General features: G+C 35.2%; 1 protein-coding gene across 3 annotated transcripts in view; it reads right to left on the bottom strand.

The window, feature by feature from the left end:
* Window positions 1-1,574: 1,574 nt before the first annotated feature.
* LOC126756006 (G protein alpha o subunit) overlaps window positions 1,575-21,240 on the bottom strand; it is a 110,402-nt gene continuing 90,736 nt past the window's right edge. For all 3 annotated transcript variants that reach the window (XM_050468794.1, XM_050468793.1, XM_050468792.1), the window contains exons 5-8: window positions 9,305-9,433; window positions 9,066-9,195; window positions 5,452-5,605; window positions 1,575-5,357 (exon numbers count right to left, since the gene is read on the bottom strand). In XM_050468794.1, coding sequence (XP_050324751.1) covers window positions 5,170-5,357; window positions 5,452-5,605; window positions 9,066-9,195; window positions 9,305-9,433 — 601 coding nt within the window. In that variant the 3' untranslated portion in view covers window positions 1,575-5,169. The remainder of the gene's footprint in view (window positions 5,358-5,451; window positions 5,606-9,065; window positions 9,196-9,304; window positions 9,434-21,240) is intronic.

The following is a 21,240-nucleotide window of genomic DNA, read 5'->3' as shown; positions in this document are numbered from 1 at the left end:
TGTCATGAAATGCCTTTAGGGAAGTAAACATTTTCAATTAAAGCAAAGTAAAATTGTCTAAGAGAGGAGAGTGCCATACTTCTTCAGTTCAACTCGATAAGGAAGCTCTTTGTATTCTTTTTCTTCATTTTCAAAATATTTAAAATATTTTATAAATTTTAAAAATAAATTAATTTTATTGAATTTTTGATAAAATGAAAATTTTCCCAATCGAAAAATACTTTTCAAATTCTAATAAATTCTAATAATTTTAAATGAATTTTTAATAAAAATTCGAAGTGAAAAAATTTAAACAAAACTTATTTATTACACCTGGACAAAATAAACTGAGTAAAAAAATTTATTTGAAATAACTTTATTGAATTTTTGATGGAATTTTTTCAAGGGCTTTTTGTATTAGTGGCGCAAAGAGCAGGGTTGTATTTGTAAGTGAAAGAAAGTTTAATCTCTTGAAAAATTGTGGTATCTAGTTGTAGTTGTTAACAAAAAATATTTAATACTTATTTCAGTTGACTTTTCATTTATGAATTTGGGTTGTGTTGAAAATTTTTATTGTGTTTCCGAAAAGAAAATTTCTCAATCCATAACTCGAACTCTTGAATTGGCAGTAGAAGTCAAATTTCATACAAATTTCCTTCCATAAATCGAAGTCTCTCAATAATATCAATAATATTTTTAAACAGTATAACGAAGAACTTAGTAAAAAAATATTTAAAAAATTAAGAATAAAATAAAATTAAAAAAGTATTAAAAGAGTTGTTTTATTTTGAAAAAAGTAATTCATTATTTTTTGATTTGGTAAAAATTTACAAAAAATGTCATTCCATTTAGTATTAATTTTTCAAATCGAGCGTGTAAAATATTGTGTTACAAAATAAATTTGTATCATTATTATTAATTCTCGCATTTAAAGAACTAATATAATACGGGATATCATTTTTAAAAATTTTTAATAAAAAAAAAACAACGAGAAAATTTTTATTTTTAAGGTAAAACTGAAATTCTTTATTTTATATTATTCTCATATTATTAAAATTTTTGAAAAATTAATCAATTTAATTAAATAAAAAAATAATAAAATTAAAAAGTAATTTATTTATTTATTAAATTAAAAAAATATAACTAAATTAAAAATTAATTAATTTAATTTTGTGAAATGATTTTTTTATTATCTAACAATTATTGGAAAATTAAATAAAAAAATTTAAATAATTGAATTAAATTAAAAAAATTAATTAAATTAAAAAATAATAATTAATTTAGTTTTGTGAAATTATTTATTTTGTTATGTAACAATTATTGAAAAAATTTAATAAGAAAATTAATTAGTTTAATAAAATTAAAAAATCTATAACTGAATTAAAAAAAAAATAGTTCATTAAATTTTGTAAAATGAGTTGTTTATTATGTAACAATTATTGAAAAAATTAATTAGTTTATTATTACAATTATTGAAAAATTAATAAATTTATTTTTCGAAAATATTTTTTTTAGAAAACAATTTTTAAATAAAAAAAACACATTTCTCCTTAAATAAAAAGACGCAATATTTACAAAATATTGAAACACTCGAATAGTTGGCGTAAACACGTTTATTATTAACCCATAAACATTAACTACTACGCTCAGCATATGGTTGTGGAACTCATTAATATTACGGTAAAATTGTGTGTTCACACCATTTTCATCTATTTCCTACTATAACTAAACTTTATTGCAAGCGGAACATTTGCAAAATACTTGTTGCACACTTAAATGATAATATTTGTTTAAATACATATTTATTTAGGCTTTATTTAAAACTGATTTTTGGTACAATTGCAACTTACGAGTATGTGGATAATACGTAAGAGTAAGTATATCTGTGCGTAACAGTGTACATTTTATTTATTTAAAATAACTTAATTACGATAGCATCGAATCTATATATAAATATGTATATTTAGGAGAATAAGAGAGACAGAGAGTAAAATAGGGGCAAAGACAGTTTTAAATATTTTATACAAAATTAAAGAAAATGAAGTAGTCTATAAAATATTCGATAAGCGTTGGTTAACAAAATGAGAAGAACGCGCTTTCAACAATGAAGCGCGCGCAATTTTGAAGAAACTCGCGAGAGCGTTGGCAACTTAAGGTTAAATTGTCATAAAAATACAAAGAAAAAGTGTATAAACTTCGATGCAAATTTATAAACTAAAAAACAAGAAAAAATTAAAAAAAAAAATGAGGTTAGTTTTAACAGTTGGTGCATAACTGTCGGTAAGCAATGAAAATAAGTAAGTAAGAGAGCAAAACAATTGCTCGGAGCAGAAAATCGTAACATTTTACTAGACAAAATTTTTTTAAAGTTAAATATTTGACATGGCATTTGTGTGATGTTATGTAGTTGCTTAATCTTTTATATAATTTTCTTATTTTTTAGAACATTTTTTAATTTTATTTAATAAATTAAACTAAAAAACGTTTTATTGTAATTTATTTTGCAAAACAAAAGGTCAAATGCAATTAAAAATGCATGTCTGTAAGCGTGTATGATTAAAATTATAAAAAAGTAAAAAATTAAAAATTAAAAAAAAATTATTATATATAAATAATTAGTTATTAAATTAAAATATAAATTCAATTATAACGAGCTGGCGGCTCATACGCAATACATATACATTTATCATAATACATTATACATACATATATATCATAAACAATAATAATTATAATCATTAATAATAATAGTAGTAATCATAGTATAAACAATTACACACAAATTGTGTTAAATGCCATTTCACTAAATACATAAATATTTATTTATTTTAATTTATTATACATTTTTATTTTAATGGTTGAATATGCATTTTAGTATAAATCTCTCGTTTATTTTACATATTTTTTTTAATGTATTTTTTATGGTTTTTATAACGGTTCGTATGTTATGTAATTGTATTGTACGTTATTGTACGCCTGTGTTTATGTATGTGCGTGTGTTTGTGCGTGCTATTTGTATATATGTATGTATGTAACAAAAAATTATTTAAAACAAATAAAACAAGATTTTGACTGAAAGGTAGGCTCTTGAAGCGCAATAAATACAGAAAAAAACGTGTTGCGTGTGTTGCTTTGGCTCTCACATTTTTTTTTACATAACGGTAATTAATTTTAAATTAAAATTTTTTTTGTATAAAAAAAATAGAAAAAAATTAAAAAAAAAAACTAGAAAAATATTTTAAAAAAATTTAAAATTAAAAAAAAATAATAAAAATAAAAAAAATACATTGTTTAGAAATTATATTAAAAAAAGTTCTAGATTTTAAAAAAAAAAATTAGTTTTTTTTAATTTTTCCATGTCATACAGTTGCATTAGCAGCCAACGATTTTCAACACAATTTGAGAGCGAGAGAACGCAAAATAAAATTAATCTCATTAAAACAAGTTTATGGTAATATAAAGTCTTAAACATAATAATTGAAACAGTCAACAGTTTTTGAACATAATCAAAAAAATAGAATAGAAAAAAATTAATAAAAGAAAAAAAATATTTTACAGAAAAAATTAAAAAAAAAATTAAGAAAAAATTAAAAAAGAAAATACCTCCAAGAAAAAATTAAAAAAAAATTATTTTAAAGAAAAATTAAAAAAAAAAAACTAAAAAATAGAACTAATAAAGAGTAGAAAAAAAACATTAAAAGATAGTAAAAAATGTATAATTTTTTTACGAAACTTAAAAATTTCCCAGCACAAGTCAGCTTGTATCGTCTACTATAACATAACAACATATTTCATATATTCTTTTTGTATTAAAAATTTATCATAAATAATCTATAAATTATAACTTTGTGTGTTCGTTTATCTTTGTGCTAATTTTAGGTTATGCAATTACGCATGTATGTATGTATGTGTTACAATGTGCGCCGTGTGTTCACCCCAAACAGCGTACTCACTAAGAAATTCACAAATTCAATCAATTTATTTAAACTCTATGCATGTATGTACTTGTATATTGTATGTCAATAGTATAGCAAACGGTCCGTTGTTTTGTTCTTGTTGTTGTTGTATCGTCTAAGTATCAGCCTAATGTAGTTTATACATATACAGTAAACTAGTGTAGAAGTAGTGGTGCGTTTTCTCTAAATTGAGTTTTTTTGCTTTTGATTTACTTCAAATTCTGTACGGTTTACTGTTGCTCTAATATGTTCATACATACATACATATTTATACATGTATGTATGTGTATATGTACTTAGTAAACGGCTTTTTACAGTGTTTCGGAATTTTACATTACAATGACCTGGTTTTTACGCTTTATATAATTCTAAATAAATTTATACTTTTTTGTTTTTGGTTTTGTGTTGCCAGTTTTTAATCTCAGTTATGATTTAATTAATTAAATTTTCTGTATTATTAGAGAGTTTTCTTGCTTCTTTTACTGATTTCTCTGTGTCTACCACTTCACTTCTTCATCGGTTGGTTTTTTGTTTTGTTTTTTTTTGTAAGCTTAATTAGTAATAATGTTTCTGGTGTGTGTGTGTGTTTGTGTGTATGTACGTGCGTGTTTGTATGTGTGCGTTGGTTTTTGTTCAATTTGCTTGACTAAAATGTACATTTCACTCCTCCACTGCTGTGTGTTACCGCTGCGGCAACTGCTTTAGCCTTCGCTTTCAGCGCCAATTTGTTTAGTGCAACGCCTTAACAAATCATTTAATCAGTTATCCATCACTCACCGCTATCGTTGGCATTTACATGTATGTATGTACATAAATTTCTGGCATTTCCAATGCTATCGATTATTTTATGAAGATAACAGTAAAATATTGGCATCAAAAATAATTTTTACAATACTTTTAAATTAAATTAACTGTTCATCAGAACATTATATTCGGCAAAAATACTGACATGAGCTCAGTAGTTGAGGTTAGTGCTCTTAGTTTTCGAAAAATGTTCGAATATTCGAACGACATTTTCTGTTGAAAATTTTTTAGTAGTCGCTTTAGTGCTGGCTGCACTTGTGACATTTGTTGTTATGTTAACATAATTGTTGTTGTTGTTATCATAATTGTAGTTGTTGTAACTGAAGCGGTGGTGATGGAGTCCGACAATGATTTTTCGCCATGCGTTGTTTGGTTCGTTTGCTGCGCTGGACTTAACTGCTGCTGCTGTTGATGCTGTTGTTGTTTCTGCTTAATACAAACCGCAGCCGCGCAGATTGTTGGCAATAATGACATCGGTAACAGCATCGAAAACAAACTGTATATTATTTGTATCTGTGGCGCACGTCATGTGGCAGTAGATTTCCTTTGAGGTTGATTTGTTTTTCGCTTCGAATTGAGCTTGAATGTAAGCAGCAGCTTCGCTGTATTCTTGACCTCCTACAAGTAGAAATATTGTTGTTAAAAATAATAGAAATACATATATATTCTACGTAATAATTCTTTGCGGTTATTTAAACCTTTTGCAGCTTACCTGTATATTCAGGGAAGCAGATTGTCAATGGACTCTTTCGAATCTTCTCCTCAAACAAATCCTTCTTATTCAAGAACAAAATGATGGATGTATCGGTGAACCATTTGTTGTTGCAAATCGAATCGAAGAGCTTCAATGACTCTTGCATACGATTCTGTAATGAGAAATAACAGTAAAAAAGTTACAAGTTGGTAAAGAGCTAAAAATTTTGGAAAAATTTACGCGTTATGTACTTGACATTAGTGAGATTTTAGACTTTTGAAATATAACCTATAAAAAAGGAACTGTCAACATATTTTCGTTCACCTTACGGTTGTTTGAAACAACTCAAACTAATCAAGATAGATATAGGGTTATATACATGGTGGGTTCCAAAGTAAACAGGACTAAAAAAAAAAAAAAAACAAATTGTTTTTTCGGCAAAATCAATTTATTTTATTCAAAATAGTCTCCTTCTGCTTCAATACAGCTTTTTGCACGGTCCAAAGGCATGTCGAACGCGTGTTTTAGCTCGTTGGCCGGTATGGCCGCCAATATGCCGGTGCAAGCCTTTTGCATGGCCTCTACGTCTGCATAACGCTTTCCTTTCATGGGCAAAGAAATACATTTTTCCGAAAAGGAAGAAGTCGCAGGATGCCATATCAGGTGAATACGGGGAGTGGTTAATGGTTAAAATGTGATTTTTGCCCAAATAATCGGTCACAAGCGGCAATCGATGAGACGGCGCATTATCGTGCAACAAACGCCAACTTTCATCTTGGCGATATTCGGGTCGAACATGTCGAATACGGCGCACCAAACGCTTCAAAACTCCAAGGTAGAATACCGCATTAACGTTTTGGCCGTGTGGAACAAATTCTTTGTGGAAAATACCCTTTGAATCATAAAAACAAATCTGCATTGTCTTCACTTCCATTCAGCACTCTGGCGTTTCGTTTCGGGATCATATTGGAAACACCACGTCTCGTCACCAGTCACAATATTGTAGAGGAAGTTTTTGTCCTTTTTGACCTCTTTAATGATGTCCTTCGAATGTTGGATTCTGAGCAATTTTTGGTCGTCAGTCATTTTGTGCGGAACTAACCGTGCACAGACCTTTCGTAAGCCCAAATGTTGGGTCAAAATGCGATGAATCGATGTTTTGGAGATGTTCAATTCCATTTCCATGAATTTCAATGATGATTTCGGCTGATTTTTGATGAATTCACGCACAGTTTCGATGGAATTTCCGGTGTTCACGGATTTTGATTGGCCCACATGTTGATCATCGAGTTGAAATCCGGGTGACTGTTTTGTTTGCTTGTTCTAAAAATCCTACATGCCATAATTACGCACCAAAATAAGATATATAACTTTAATTTGGCACAAGGTATCGCAGTGACATGGGACACCAGTGGATTAAAATTTTTGAAAAATTGGGCGTGACTAGCCAATACAAATTTACGCGTTCCCAAGTGCTTAGGGCTTGACTCCTTCTTACGCGGGACAGTCCAGAAGGAAGTATTGAGTTGTTTCCACCTAATCTTCTTCCATACAGCTTCTGCAGATGGCGTCTGGCAAGATTCCCAACCTTAGAGCATGGACGCCAATAGGGCAATGGCCTGTTAAAAGCCCCACAACCAGGGAGAGGCTAGCCTTACTGAGTGCATAAGGCTAGTAGTAGCTCTTCAGCTTTACAATTTCCTGCGATGACGCTGTGGCCTGGTACCCATATCAGTCTTATCACAAATGCACTCGATGCTATGGAAAGCGAGGTTAGGCAGTCCTTGACCAACCCTGGAGGCACTGCTTATGAGTTCAAGGCTAATATCGCCGCTCTGCTATCCGATAGGATGGTCACTTCTCTGAAGGAGACTGCACTCCGGAACAGTAAATCTACTGCTACTTTAATGGCTGCAACCTTGGCTTGGAAGACATTGCAATAGTCAGGAAGTCTGAAGCTGCACTTGATAGAGTTCATCTGATAGTAAACCCCATCCAACTTTCTCCCCAAGTTTTACCAATCCGTAAAGAAGCTCAATGCCCCTCACTATGTACAAGATGGCGTTAAGCGCCGCCCGTTGAACGCTCTAGATTTTCTTTGCAAGTGTGGTCTTTTCTAGAGCCCTCCACCACATAAAGTCTCCAAAGAACATAATGGGCTTGACTTTGGTCTCGTAGAGCCAGAGGACCATTTTCGGTGAGAGCATCTACAGCAGTATAAGGCAATCGATGAATTTTTTGCTCTCTCTTCGATATTCGGCTTCCATGAAAGCTTCCTATCTAGGAAGAGCCCTAGATATTTCACTGTATCCGCAGATGCAGAAGGATGTCTCCCATTTGCGACATCGATTCCATGGGATCTTGTATCTTCTAGTAAATAAAACCATCTCGTTTTTATTTGGGGTTGATGATGATACCACTTCCGACTGCCCAATTTGTTACGACGCTGAGATACACCTGAGTCGACTCGTACACGGTCCTCAGGATCTTTTCTTTGACCATAAGTGCTACACGATTCTCAAGTTTTTTAACCAGACCGTTAACGACCAGGACCTATAGAAGAGGAGAGAGAACTCCAACTTGTGGCGTTCCCCTACTCACATTTTGTCGAACACGTGTTTTGCCCCATTCCGTTTCAATCTCTCTATCGCACAAAAAATTGAAAATGAGGTGTTTGCGGTTTGCTTCAATCCCAAAAGCACCTTCAGTACCAAGGAAGGTCCTAGCAGCGAATTCCTTAACCCTAATGGCTTCCAAAAAAACCAAACTCTATAAGTCACTCATAATTCCCGTCTTGTTATATGGTGCAGAGGCTTGGACGATAACAACAACTGATGAGTTGCGAGTTTTCGAGAGAAAAGTTTATGGTCCTTTACGCGTTGGCCACGGCGAATATCGCATTCGATGGAACGATGAGCTGTATGAGTTATACGACGACATTGACATAGTTCAGCGAATTAAGAGACAGCGGCTACGCTGGCTAGGTCATGTTGTCCGAATGGACGAAAACACTTCAGCTCTGAAAGTATTCGACACAGTACCCCCCGGGGGAAGCAGAGGAAGAGGAAGACCTCCAGGACCAAGAGGAGAAGAACCTGGCTTCGCTTGGAATATCCAATTGGCGCCACGTAGCGAAAAGAAGAAACGACTGGCGCACTGTTCTTAACTCGGCTATAATCGCGTAAGCGGTGTCCAAGCCAGTAAAGAAGAATAATGGCTTCCTCAAATCATGACACGATAGTACGCAGGGCAATATCCATTGACTTGTCTTTACAATAAGCATGATGCGGTCCTGATAAATGGTCCCTGTGAGTTATCTTAATAAAATTGAAAGTGCGTTCGATCCTGGCAAGTTGCAAGAGTATGAGTATGGTCGGTTACACCCGAACTTAGCACTTCCTTACTTGTTGAAGAATGAAAGAAGCTAATTATCGGCTGGAAAAAATTGGTTCGTTTACACAGACCTAATTGTCATTGGAACCGTAATAACGCTCCGCTGAAGTTTGAACTATAATATTTCAAACGTCGTAAAGCGCATTTGTGAAAGACACTACGACATAGACATTGCCCTATTACTACCTACCTACTTTAGAAAAAACCATATACAAATTTTAAGTGATATACCAACTCACCGTAGTCTCATCCTCATGCAAGACCTGATCATACTCAGACATGGCGACACAGAAAATGATCGCTGTCACATCTTCGAAACAATGGATCCACTTCTTTCGCTCCGAACGCTGGCCGCCAACGTCAAATAGTCTATTTAAGGAGAGAGAGAGAGAGAGAGAGAGAGAGAGAGAGAGAGAGAGCGAAAACCATTGTTTTTAGTAAAATGTTTTTGTAGATACTAGAGGAGCGGGTTACTCACTTGAAATTGAGATTTTTAAATGAGAAATGCACTTCAACAATACCGGTCGTCTTGACACGCGTGCGTAGAATATCCTGTTCGGTCGGTTGATAATCCTTGGCACCTAACCGATCCAAATCGTCGAGGAAACTGCAAGCATTAAAAGAAAATGAAAGAAAGTGTTTAGTAAAAATTTAAAAATTGTTGTTGATATTTTTAAATATGTATACACTCTATCTAATTAGTTCCAGTGCTAGGGGAAGGAATTATTTTTCCCTCTCCTCTTATCAAGTGGATTTAAATTAAATTTCAGCATTTGCAACATGCGTCCGAGTCCTTGCACGTGTCGTGGAGTTAAGTGCAAAACCAAATCAAAGCCACAAATTCAATAAGTGTCAGACCTAAAGTGGCTTTAATGATGAATCAAGCCAGCACAGCGCTGCTAAGCAAACATATTTCGCAATTAGTAGCGTTTGCCATAATGGTGAATGGTGTGTGCTGGTGTTGGACACATAATGCTATGCACACACATACATATGTATGTATTTATGTATGTGTGCACCGCCCTGGCGCCACAACAGCGAGACCACAATGTTGCTAATAACACTGGATGAAGGCGGTGCCAGCACTTGTGGGGATGCAATTACAAATCCATGGATATATTTTACAGTTAGCTACGAAGTTGAAACGCGTGTGGTTATACGTATACTACATAGCTACTTGTGTTGAGCATGCCGAGAGTACATATATTTGGACAAAAAGTAGAATTTATGTATCCTGGTTATACTATGAGAGAAGTATATCAAATCAGAATGGAAGAGACCAAAAAAATATAGATTACATGCAATCTCATCCGAGTCTTTGTTTCCTTTGCGTGGCGGGTTCCAAACTCAGTGGTCAACCCTGGGGAGGGATGGTTTTCCTTCTCAAGAATAGAAGAGACCAAAAAATATAGGTTACATGCAATTTCATCCGAGTCTGTTGTTTCCTTTACGTGGCGGGTTCCAAACTCAGTGGTCAACCCTGGGGAGGGATGGTTTTCCTTCTCACTTTAGCTTGTCTTCAAACGGATGTTCTTTGGCTACCCAGAGGATACTTAGTCTAGGGCCAAAAGTCGTAAGCTGCTTGAGCCATATGTAAAACAATCATTTCTGGCCACTCCCAACTGAATGGCGCTAAGAGAACTTTCCTCACTTGCGTGAACTTCTACACTTGACTCCATCTGCCATCCATATGGATGAACACACTCCAGTTCTGAAAGTATTCGACACAGTACCCGCCGACAGAAGCAGAGAAATAGGAAGAGCTTTACTCCGTTGCAGAGATCAGGTGGAAAAGTACCTGGCTGCACTTGGTATCTCGAATTGGCGCCAAATTGCGAAAAGGAAGAACGACTGGCGCACTGTTGTTAACTCGGCTATAATAGTGCAAGCGGTGTCTACGCCAGAAAAGAAGAACAACACATGCAATCTCTAAAATTGTATTTAAACAGCATAAGTCTTAAGCTTTAAGTGTCTATTGAACACTACCGCGAGTAATGTGAGATAATCTAAAGAAAGAGCAAGATTCTATAGCGACTTTTTTGACACCGTACAATAATAAGACCGTTTAAAGTCAAATTCTTTCTAAGGATAGTAAGGTAACTGTAAATAGAAACTGTTCTCTAATTCAAGAATTATTCATCTAAAAATTTGAGCAGAAAAAAGCGCTGGCCGATGGTATTTTAGATCTAGATTTTCGGTAGAATGACATGTTTTAGGATCATTAGCGCCTATATCAGCTCACTTATTCTGAGAAAGTAAAGAACCCTTTGGGAAATAATTGCGTTCGCAGATGAACTGAACATAAAATACTCCTCATTCGTCCTTCAACTTGACCCAGTTGAGACTTTTTGGAAATAATATAGGTGATTAAATAAGGTAGGATAGAACCTATAAAATAAGTAGTAAAATTTCTATGACAATCGGACTTCGTTTAGAGGTTGTGTGAGGTTTTAGGGAGTATGGCATGTGTCAGGATCATTAGCACCCACATCATCTCACTTATTCAGAGGAAATAAAGGAATTGACCAGAAAATACTCCTCCTAAAACAATCAGAAAAATATTTTACTTGACCCAGTTGAGACTCTTTGCAAGGAAATTATATAAGTGATTATATAAGGTAGGATAGAAGCTGTAAAATAATAGGATTTCTCTAACAAGCTGACTTCGTTTATCCACAACCTCTAAAAAACACATACATCCCCCCTATTGGTTAGTTATTAGGTTGAGGACTAATTAACTGCCAGACGATAACAATTGAGACATCTAGATGAAACTTGATACAAGATACTGAACTGAAGATAACTCAACTAAACTTGCTGTGACGAAATCTTTTTGGCACTTCTTCATGCATACCGCAAAAGCGGTAAAATCACGCCCACTCCTCATACATTGTGATAAAAAGTACTCGGAAATTGTAATTAAATTACTCGGGTAAATGAGATTTCAAAAAAATTTAGTTTGCTAAGTTGGTAGGACTGTCCATTATTACTATGCCCAGTATGAGCGTTCTGGTGAACCAGTTTACAGCAGCTGATTAATTCGAAACACCTCAGTAGTGTGTTGCAATTTTTGCAATGCATAAAAATATCGAAGATAGAATTTGTGTCAAATATTTGTATTTCTAAACAAATTTCGTGTGCGGAATCGATGCGATTGTTGGAAAAAAGCTTACGGTGATTCAGTTTTGTAAAACATACAAGCCTACGAGTGGCATAAAGCCTTCAAAAACGCTCGAGGGGGATCGTTAGAGACATTCCTCGTTCGTGACTGATGAAATGTGACCTGGTCTACGAAAAGGGAGCTAACGTGCGAAAACTAGTTTTCTGGGAAAAGCAGTTTCTCGTTATCTCCTTTTTTTTTGATTGACCAGGTCACATATTAAAAAAGTGAATGATATGGTGCTTGAAAATTGTCAGGCAAGGGTTAAAGAGATGGCAAGAGAGCTCGACATCTCTAACGAGTCCATTCGAATGATTTTGGTGGATATTTTGTGTATGAAACGCGTTCTGGTTTGACTCGCCCCGACAAAGCTGCATTTTTTTTCAAAAGCAGTACAATTTTGACTGTATTTGAAGCCAAAAAACGCAATTAATATCATCAATCAACCACTGTATTTACCAGATCCTTGTTATTTTTTCTTATTCTTCAAAGTGAAATTGTCGCTCTTTGGAACCCGTTTTCAGTCGATCAAAGAGATAAAACAAAATTCGCTGAAGAAGTGTTTTGAGGACTGGAAAAATCGTTGGCATAAGTATATTATATTGCATCTGGTGGGGATTACTTTGAAGGCGACAAAATAAATATTAATGAATTGAATATTTTGCATTTTAGTTACGATTTCCGGGTACTTTCTTGTCCCAATTTATATACCAAAATCTTGTATACCACTTTACCTTGCGAGAGTATAAACTGTTCGGAGCTTCACTCGAACTTTGCCCTTCTGTAATTGTTTTGTGTTAAAATTGCTTGTTTGATTTTGGACAACTTAAAAATTTAATATTTACTCTAACACATTTTTCACTGTTGCTTTTATTTGTTCTTCTTTTGTTTTATTTTTATTTTCTTCTAAATTTATTTTAGTTTACAATATAGTTATTACTAAAGGTGTGAATTCGGCCCAAATATAAACGAAACAAAACATTAAGAACCTTGAATATTAATTAACCTAGAACTATTTGCTATCTACTAGTAACGAACTGGTGCTAATTTTTAAGTTTATTAAAATTTTTGCTCCGTCTAAAACAATAAAATTCTGTAGAATTCTCAAGCGTATGAGTACATGAGTGCTACATAAATTGTATTGGTGTGTATACCTAAAAAATTAACACCACGAAAATCAACAGGTGGTCAGTTTATTTCGAAAGCAATTGGAGAATAACATGGTGAATTATTTTATGTTATAGTTATGAGGCCAATATTTAAATTAACGAGTAAGAAAGGGCTAAGTTCGGGTGGAACCGAACATTTTATACTCCTGCAACTTGCAGGAATCAAAGCCAGGGAAATATCTTACAATGTAAAACGTCAACCAGAGGATCGAAACTAAGCAATTTTATATATACATATACCATATATAACTTATACACTGACCTATATATCGGGTGATTTTTTAAGAGCTTGATAATTTTTTTTCGCATAAAATTTGCAAAATCTCATCGGTTCTTTATTTGAAACGTTAGATTGGTTCATGACATTTACTTTTTGAAGATAATTTCATTTAAATGTTGACTCATGTGGTTTCAACAAGATGGCGCTAAATGCCACACAGCTCGCGATTCTATGGCCATTTTGAGGGAAAACTTCGGAGAACAATTCATCTCTAGAAATGGACCCGTAAGTTGGCCACCAAGATCATGCGATTTAACGCCTTTATCTATTTTTTGTGGGGCAGTACGAGTCTAAAGTTTACAGAAATGAAGCCAGCAACTATCCAGCTTTGGAAGACAACATTTCCGAAGAAATTCGGGCTATTCCGGCCGAAATGCTCGAAAAAGTTGCCCAAAATTGGACTTTCCGAATGGACCACCTAAGACGCAGCCGCGGTCAACATTTAAATGAAATTATCTTCAAAAAGTAAATGTCATGAACCAAAAAAAATTTTGCAAATTTTATGCGTTTTTTTTTAAAAAGTTATCAAGCTTTAAAAATCACCCGATATATTCGGCATAAGATTTGTTTAAAAACTACAAAATCATTATACATAGTCATTATACAAAATCAGCCGGATGTTCGAAAATCCTGGAGGATTCATAAGGAGGCTAGGTAAAGTTTTCTCCCAATTGTATTCATTTTAGGCACAATGATATACTGTTATGAGTCAAATACGTGCTGAAATATTCATTGACATAATTCAAATATTGGCCGATATATCCAGCATAAAGTCACCAGGAAGTTCGAAAATCTTTATATTAGGTATATGGGGGCTAATGGAAGTATTGACCCGATTCCACCCATTTTGGATACACAGAATTACTACTGCAGGAAAAGGATTCCATCTGAATTTCTATTGCATATTTCACAAATTGGCCGATAATTTCAAACAAAAGTCAACTATAGATACTGTGGTCCACATATTGGGTACCTAAGGTCTTGAACAACTTTGGTTGGATTTGAACAATTTTTTGTCATAAATTGGCATACACTAAAGGTATAATTCGTGCAAAGTTTAATCTCATTATTTCAATTGCTTTTTGATTTCTGTACTGTAAAGTAAAAGAATCAATTGGAATTTAAAATTGTGTTATATGGGAAGTAGGCGTGGTTATTGCCCGATTTCGCTCATTTTGATATAAGAATATGAAAGGAATGTCACGTTCCAAATTTAATGGAAATCGGTCAGTCGAGTTCCGAGTGATGGGATTACACCTTAAAGTGTGCGGTGCCACGCCCATCGTCCAAATTTTACCACGGTTCCTATAACGCCTTGTCATACTATCCCGACGGCAAATTTTTACATTTCTGGCGTATTCAGTTATCGATTGATTGTGCTTTTAGTAGTTTTGAACAGTACCGTTATATGGGGAGTGAGCGGGGTTTTCTTTGGATTCTTGTAATATTCGTGCTGGGCGATTTGGTCGTTGTAGCTTCAGTGATTTAGGAGATATACACATACATCGCGAACAAGTGTTTTTGATTGGTACAAATTATTCAAAGAAGGTCGGGAAAGGGTTGACAACGAACCACGTCCAGGACGGCATTAACATCAACTGATGATCAACACGTCAATACAATAAAGCAATTAGTGCTAGAGAATCGACGATTAAAAGTCAGAGATCTCACTGGCATCATTGGAATATCGGCAGGGTCAGTGAAAACCATTTTGAAAGATCACTGGGACCTAAGTAAAGTGAAAGCACGATTGGTTCCAAAATCGCTTAATTTTTTCGAAAAAACACCGTCGCGTTAATGTCTGTGAAACAATGTTTTCCGACTAACAGAATGTCATAAAATGTATTATTACCGGCGATGAGTCTTGAATCTATCTTTACGATCTGCAAACTGACGATCAATCGGTCGAATATCGTGGAAAAGGTGAGTGGCAGCCAAAAAAAAAAACGTCAAATCAGGTAAAAAACAAGGTTATGTTGACAGTGGCACAAGTGTATTACGGCCAAGCGGGATTACTTTGAGGGGCGGTCATAGATTTTGAAGAATAAATTAAGAATTTTTAAATTATGAACAAAGTCTTAATATTTTCTGTTATGTAAATAGTACGCACTAAAAAGAAGGTACATGGACGCAGACTTTGCATCATCAACCCCGGAGAATTCGAGAAGGTGAGCCAAAGAGCTTAATGCTGGCTACAAAGCTGTAGGCATTCCTGGACGGAGACAGAGAGTAGAAACTGACCTGCAATAGGTCCATCTTGGAAACCTTGTTTAGAATGCGAAAGCGGTACCACTCACGCAGGATGGCAATCCCTACAGGGTGCAAAGGCATTTTAAATCCTCCTTACGCCATAAAAAAAGAACTAACATTTAATGCTTCTCCCAAAAATACAAAATACAAATGCCGTTAAGCCCACAAATGTCTGCAGTGGTACCCAAAATAAAATTAAAGGCAACTCGCTTTGGTGACTATGAAAGTAAAAGTGAAGTGAAGTAAGCGGAAAGTTTTATTAAGATTAAATAACACCGAAATTGTACTGCGAAAGTCCAATATATTGGTACATACTAGCTTAGTCGCGTGCAAATATGTAACTATGTACATATATGTATGTGTGTATGTTTAAATGTCTTTCTTACACCCTATCGCAAGCTCGTTAAACTTTGCGTCTGCACATTGCTGCAATTGACTATTGCTATTACCATTTCTTAACACACTTTTAATGTTAATACACATTACACTTGAGCAATAGCCGCATTGCATGGCCTAAGTGGGTGAATAAATGAGTGGGGGAAAATAACTGAAATCAATTTGCACTATCATGACAATTGCGGCGTCACGCTGTTTTGACATCGTAACTTAAACAGACTGAGCCTACTACCTATAACATGTGGTACTAAAATATACATCCCTTGTTTATATTTGGACTTAAAAAGTAATGAGAATGAAATAACTTAAAATAAGTTGTTTCGAATTTGCTCCTTCTTTACACGCTGGGTTTGAGCTCTATGCTCCTATCCCATCAAATGCTTTATAGGAGAGTATGTGGTCAGCTTATTGAAGTAGCATAACCGCTAGATATTCCATATCTATTTGATTATGCCAGTAAGGTTGCTTTATACCAGTTGTTTGTTCTATTCGCCACTCGCCTGGTTTTGCAAATCTATGGTAGCTAACAAGAAAGTAATTAAGCTAACCTCCTTATACCCACATGTAAGTATTTTTAATTGCGAATAATTTCTAAATATCATGTTTAGGAAAATACCTAAAAGTACAATATTTTAGGTCTTGGTTGGCTGGCTGAAATAGGAGAGTGAGTGCCTGATCTGTAACGGCCGCACTTAAGCCTATTGTGCTTTCCTCGTGGTAACCAAACTAAGCCTAATCCATCAACTCAGTGGGTTTGGTAAAAATCTGATTCTTTCAATGGCTCTTAAGTTGTAGCAATGGTCGTCGTGGAATATGTGCCGTCTCATCCGATTGAAGGCTGGTTTTTCGCATAAATAATGTGCAGATTTCGGCGTTGGAACAGCCGATTACGAACCATTGGTCGATTCTTCTCTATTAGGGAATGAGAACGTTGTGTTCACTTGCTCACAGGACATTTTGTACTCTTTATGTTATCGTCTCCAAAATGAATAATTTTCTCCGGAGTTTCGATTGTCACTTGACGCCGGTTTAGAGCACTGAAAGAGCTCTGGTTTGGTAGATCTGCTTCGCTAGGAGTGGATTTAATTTCCTTAAAATATACTACAAAATCTATCAAATTGTTACTTTTATAATCAGATTAAGGATATGGAATATTTGTTGTGTTCATGGAGGGTTAACATTTTTTGATTTTTAGAACCACATTTTAACTGGATTTTGTAGTAAGGCCTTATTCAACTAAACTATATATTACAGGTGTTGTTTGGAAAGTAATAGGACTGTATTTCTTCCGCAGCGATTGTATTTCGGAGCGTGCGCGCATCGATTGGATCCGGTAGAGGGCGTTCCTAGCTAACGAGCGAGCGGCTGGTCAGTTGTCTCCGAGCACCTGGAGAGTCAGGACAAACATTTTGAAGGGTGCAAGCCGAAAATACAGCGTTAGTTAGAGCAGAGGTACGCGATTAAATTTTGTGTGAAAATGAACGTCAATTTTTGAATAACGTTATCACAGGTGATGAGTCATGGATCTTTAAGTATGATCCCGAGATGAAGAGGCAATCTTCCGAGTGGCACAAGCTGGCGTCTGCTCGCCCAAAAAAGGGAAGAATGAGCAAATCCAAAGTGAAAACGATGCTTATTGTTTTTTTTTTTTTTTTTGACATCAAAGGCATCGTCCACCATGAATTTCTTCCTCCTGGACAAACCATCAATGCCAAGTTTTACGTGGAAGTTCTCAAGAGATTCAAACGAAGGGGCAGTCGGGTCCGACAAAACATCGCAGCCGATTGGAAGTTGCACTACGACAACGCCCCGACTCACATCGTCTTTCTTGTGAACAGCTACCTAACCAAGGGCGGCATCCTAACGATTCCGCAGCTGTCCTACAGCCCAGATGTGGCTCCCGGACTTTTTTGTTTCCTTGCCTGAAATGGCCGATGAAAGGCAAGCATTTTGAGACGATAGAGGGGATCCAATCAGCGTGCACCTCGGCTCTCAAGACTATTCCGGAGAATGCCTTCTATGACGCCTTCAATGCTTGGAAATCGCGCTGGCAGCGCTGCATCGACGCAGAAGGAAATTTTTTTTAAGTTTTTATAGAATTGTAACAATTGGTTCAATAAATTATTTTAAATCGACTCAGTCTTATTACTTTCCGGACAAACCCTGTATATACCATACACTGTGCACATCTTTAATATGGTTGGTGCTATGTGGCTTGATAATATCTGACCAATGGTGGTTCCAATAAGTTTAAAAATGTATGGGATTTGTTTTGGATTTCCATGAATGGTCCGTTCATGCCAGTTATATACTGGAAGGCTTTACATTGCCCATTTAAAAACGATTTTAATACGTTGAACAGAGTTTGCCAGAAAGTAATTAACTCGCAGAAGGAAACGTCGGTGATACCATAAATCATATATACAAGTAGTATAAATGATAAAGTTCTTGAGATATTGATCTGAAATTTTGCACACGACCTTTTCGCCACATGAGAAATTGCATACTTTCATTTATGAGTCTTTCAACTTTAAATGCGAATATCTCGAAAACTAAATGTCTCGTCCGGCTACTCGATGATTCTTATCCCACATAGCTACTACGATTGTAGTCATGGAATTAGTGATATTAATCTAATTGGAGATTTACGGTCCTTTGCACATCGGCAGCGGCGAATACCACAGTCGATGGAATGATGAGCTGTACAAGATATACGACAACATTGTCAGCGAATCAATAGACAGCGGCTGCGCTGGCTAGATCATGTCGTCTGAATGGATGAAAATACTCCAGGTCCGAGAGTATTCGATGCAGTACCCGCCGGGGGAAGCAGAAGAAGAGGAATACCTCTACTCCGTTGGAAAGACCAGGTGGAGAAGGACCTGGCTACACTTGGAATCTCCGTTGTTGTAAACTTGACTGCCAAAAATTGATTGAATTTTATAATTTTGATAATGCCTTTTTTTTATCCGAAATAACCGGTTAACTGAAGAAAAATTTTCCAATTTTTTCGATTAACCTAAAAAATAATAACAAATTGGGATTTAAGGCATTTAAAAATTATTAAAAATATTTTTCAACAGCAATTCGTTACTCGATGTTAACGACATGCTTTGTTTTTGTAATAATCACTGTAAAAAAACATCCGTTGTCTCTTTTGTTTGCTTCCAATTTACATTTGATTGACTTCTTGCCGCCACCAAACTTCACAGTTAATTTGACAAAGCTTACCAACAACAATTGAAAAACAAGAGAGCTATTGCCAATAGCTAGCATGCAACATGCAATTTACCAACAACAAAACTCAACCAGAAGAAGAAGACGAAAACGGAAAAAACACAATTCAACACAATTTCCACTTTGATGGCAATTGCCGAATCCCCACCAAATACGAGTAAAGCATTTCGAAGTAAACATGCAATTTGCGATTCTCTATCGTTGATCGTAATTTAGATTTAATGTGGCCCTAGTTGAGTGGTGGACAGGTGCTGGGTCATAATGGTTGGCATACAAGGGCATATAAGAGGCATGAGGAGAAAAAACCCTTGCACTATGGTACAGCAGTTTGCTTTCATACTTGCATTTATGCACATATATTATGTAATTGTAAGTATGTATGCATGTATATACAGGGTCCGGAACTCGAGTGTAACCAACTTCAGACTGTTCTGGCAGCTGTCGCATTGGAATCAGCTGTTTATAAATTTGCTGAATGACAGTTCGGAGTATTGTTCACAAGTGTACAAAAGCGTTTTGCCAAAAGTGAACGCAAAAAAAGTGATCAGCGATGGAATTCAAACGTAATAGTGTGATTGCTTTATATTTAGCTGGAAAATCACAGCCAGCAATTGTTCGTGAGCTCATACACCTTAATGTGAATAAAGGTTTTGTTTATCGCACCATCACTCGTTACAATGATACTGGTAGCATCGCAAAACGCCATGGAGGTGGTTATCAAAAGACTTCAACGCCACGTGAGATGGTTCGGAAAGTGAAGAAGCGACTTGAAGGAAGTGCGAATCAAATGGCTAAAGAACTGAAAATATCCGACCGCAACATCCGACGCATATTGAAAAATGACACCAGTCTCGAGATGCTGAAGAAAGCCATTGTCCATGAGTGGGCCAAAATACCGGTAAGTCACATTCGGGCAGCTTGCGATTCGTTTTTTGACCGTCTCAAGGCCATAGTTAAGGCAAAAGGTGGTCATATCGAGCAAAAGTGAATTGGTCCTGAATTTATGATTATTTTCACACATTTTGTACTTTAAAATAAATAAAAATAATTTTCCAAACCGAATTTATGGCTTTTTTAATTGGTTACACTTCGAGTGCCGGACCCTGTATGCTTGTTGCCCATTGTAACGTTTCGAACTCGACACTTGTACTGGACAACTTCAATTGTTTTGCGATTTTATTTGTTCGTAGACTCTTTTTAAGGTAATTTAATAACAATCTGTTGCCCTATTAGCACAAGCACACATACATACATACTGATATACATATACATACATATAACATATACATATACACACACATTCACCGCTGTGTAGGTGTAAAAGCATTTTAGTGCATATTTGCTGGCTAATTTTGTGGCTAACTGAGGAATTAGCTGCTGGTGCGTGGTTGAATGCACAAAGCCACGCTCACAAACATACCCCCACAAACATATACACAGATACTAGTAGTGATATACTGGCAGTGGGCATGCAGTTACAGCCAAAAATTACACGCATGTACTCGTATTTAGATTTATTAGAGCGCGCAACTGACTATTGCCCCAACATACCGGTAATCGGGCTCCGATAATATCTAACTTAAATATATCTAAAGTGTGTATGGCAATTGAACGCTAATTGAAGTTTCACATTTGTGTTGAAACAGTATGAAATGCAACTGTTGCAATCACTTCAAAAATAGTTATTGCATTATGTACTAGTTTTCCCAAACATACTATGTACATATATTAGGGTGGGTTAAAAATAAGCAAATAATTGAAAAATAGGTTTGAACAGTTTTGGTTCGATTTCGACATTTTTTTGTCATAATATGTAATGATTATATAAATTTCTTCTTGATTTGTATACCGGAAGGTGAAAGAAGCAAATAAAATTTACAATTGTGCTATATGGGTAGTAGGCGTGTTTCGATTTCGCTCAA

This window comes from Bactrocera neohumeralis, chromosome 4 (genome assembly GCF_024586455.1).
Source record: "Bactrocera neohumeralis isolate Rockhampton chromosome 4, APGP_CSIRO_Bneo_wtdbg2-racon-allhic-juicebox.fasta_v2, whole genome shotgun sequence".
Lineage (NCBI taxonomy): Eukaryota > Metazoa > Arthropoda > Insecta > Diptera > Tephritidae > Bactrocera > Bactrocera neohumeralis.
The sequence above is the reverse complement of the archived record's forward strand: the minus strand, read 5'-3'. Positions and strand labels throughout refer to the sequence as shown.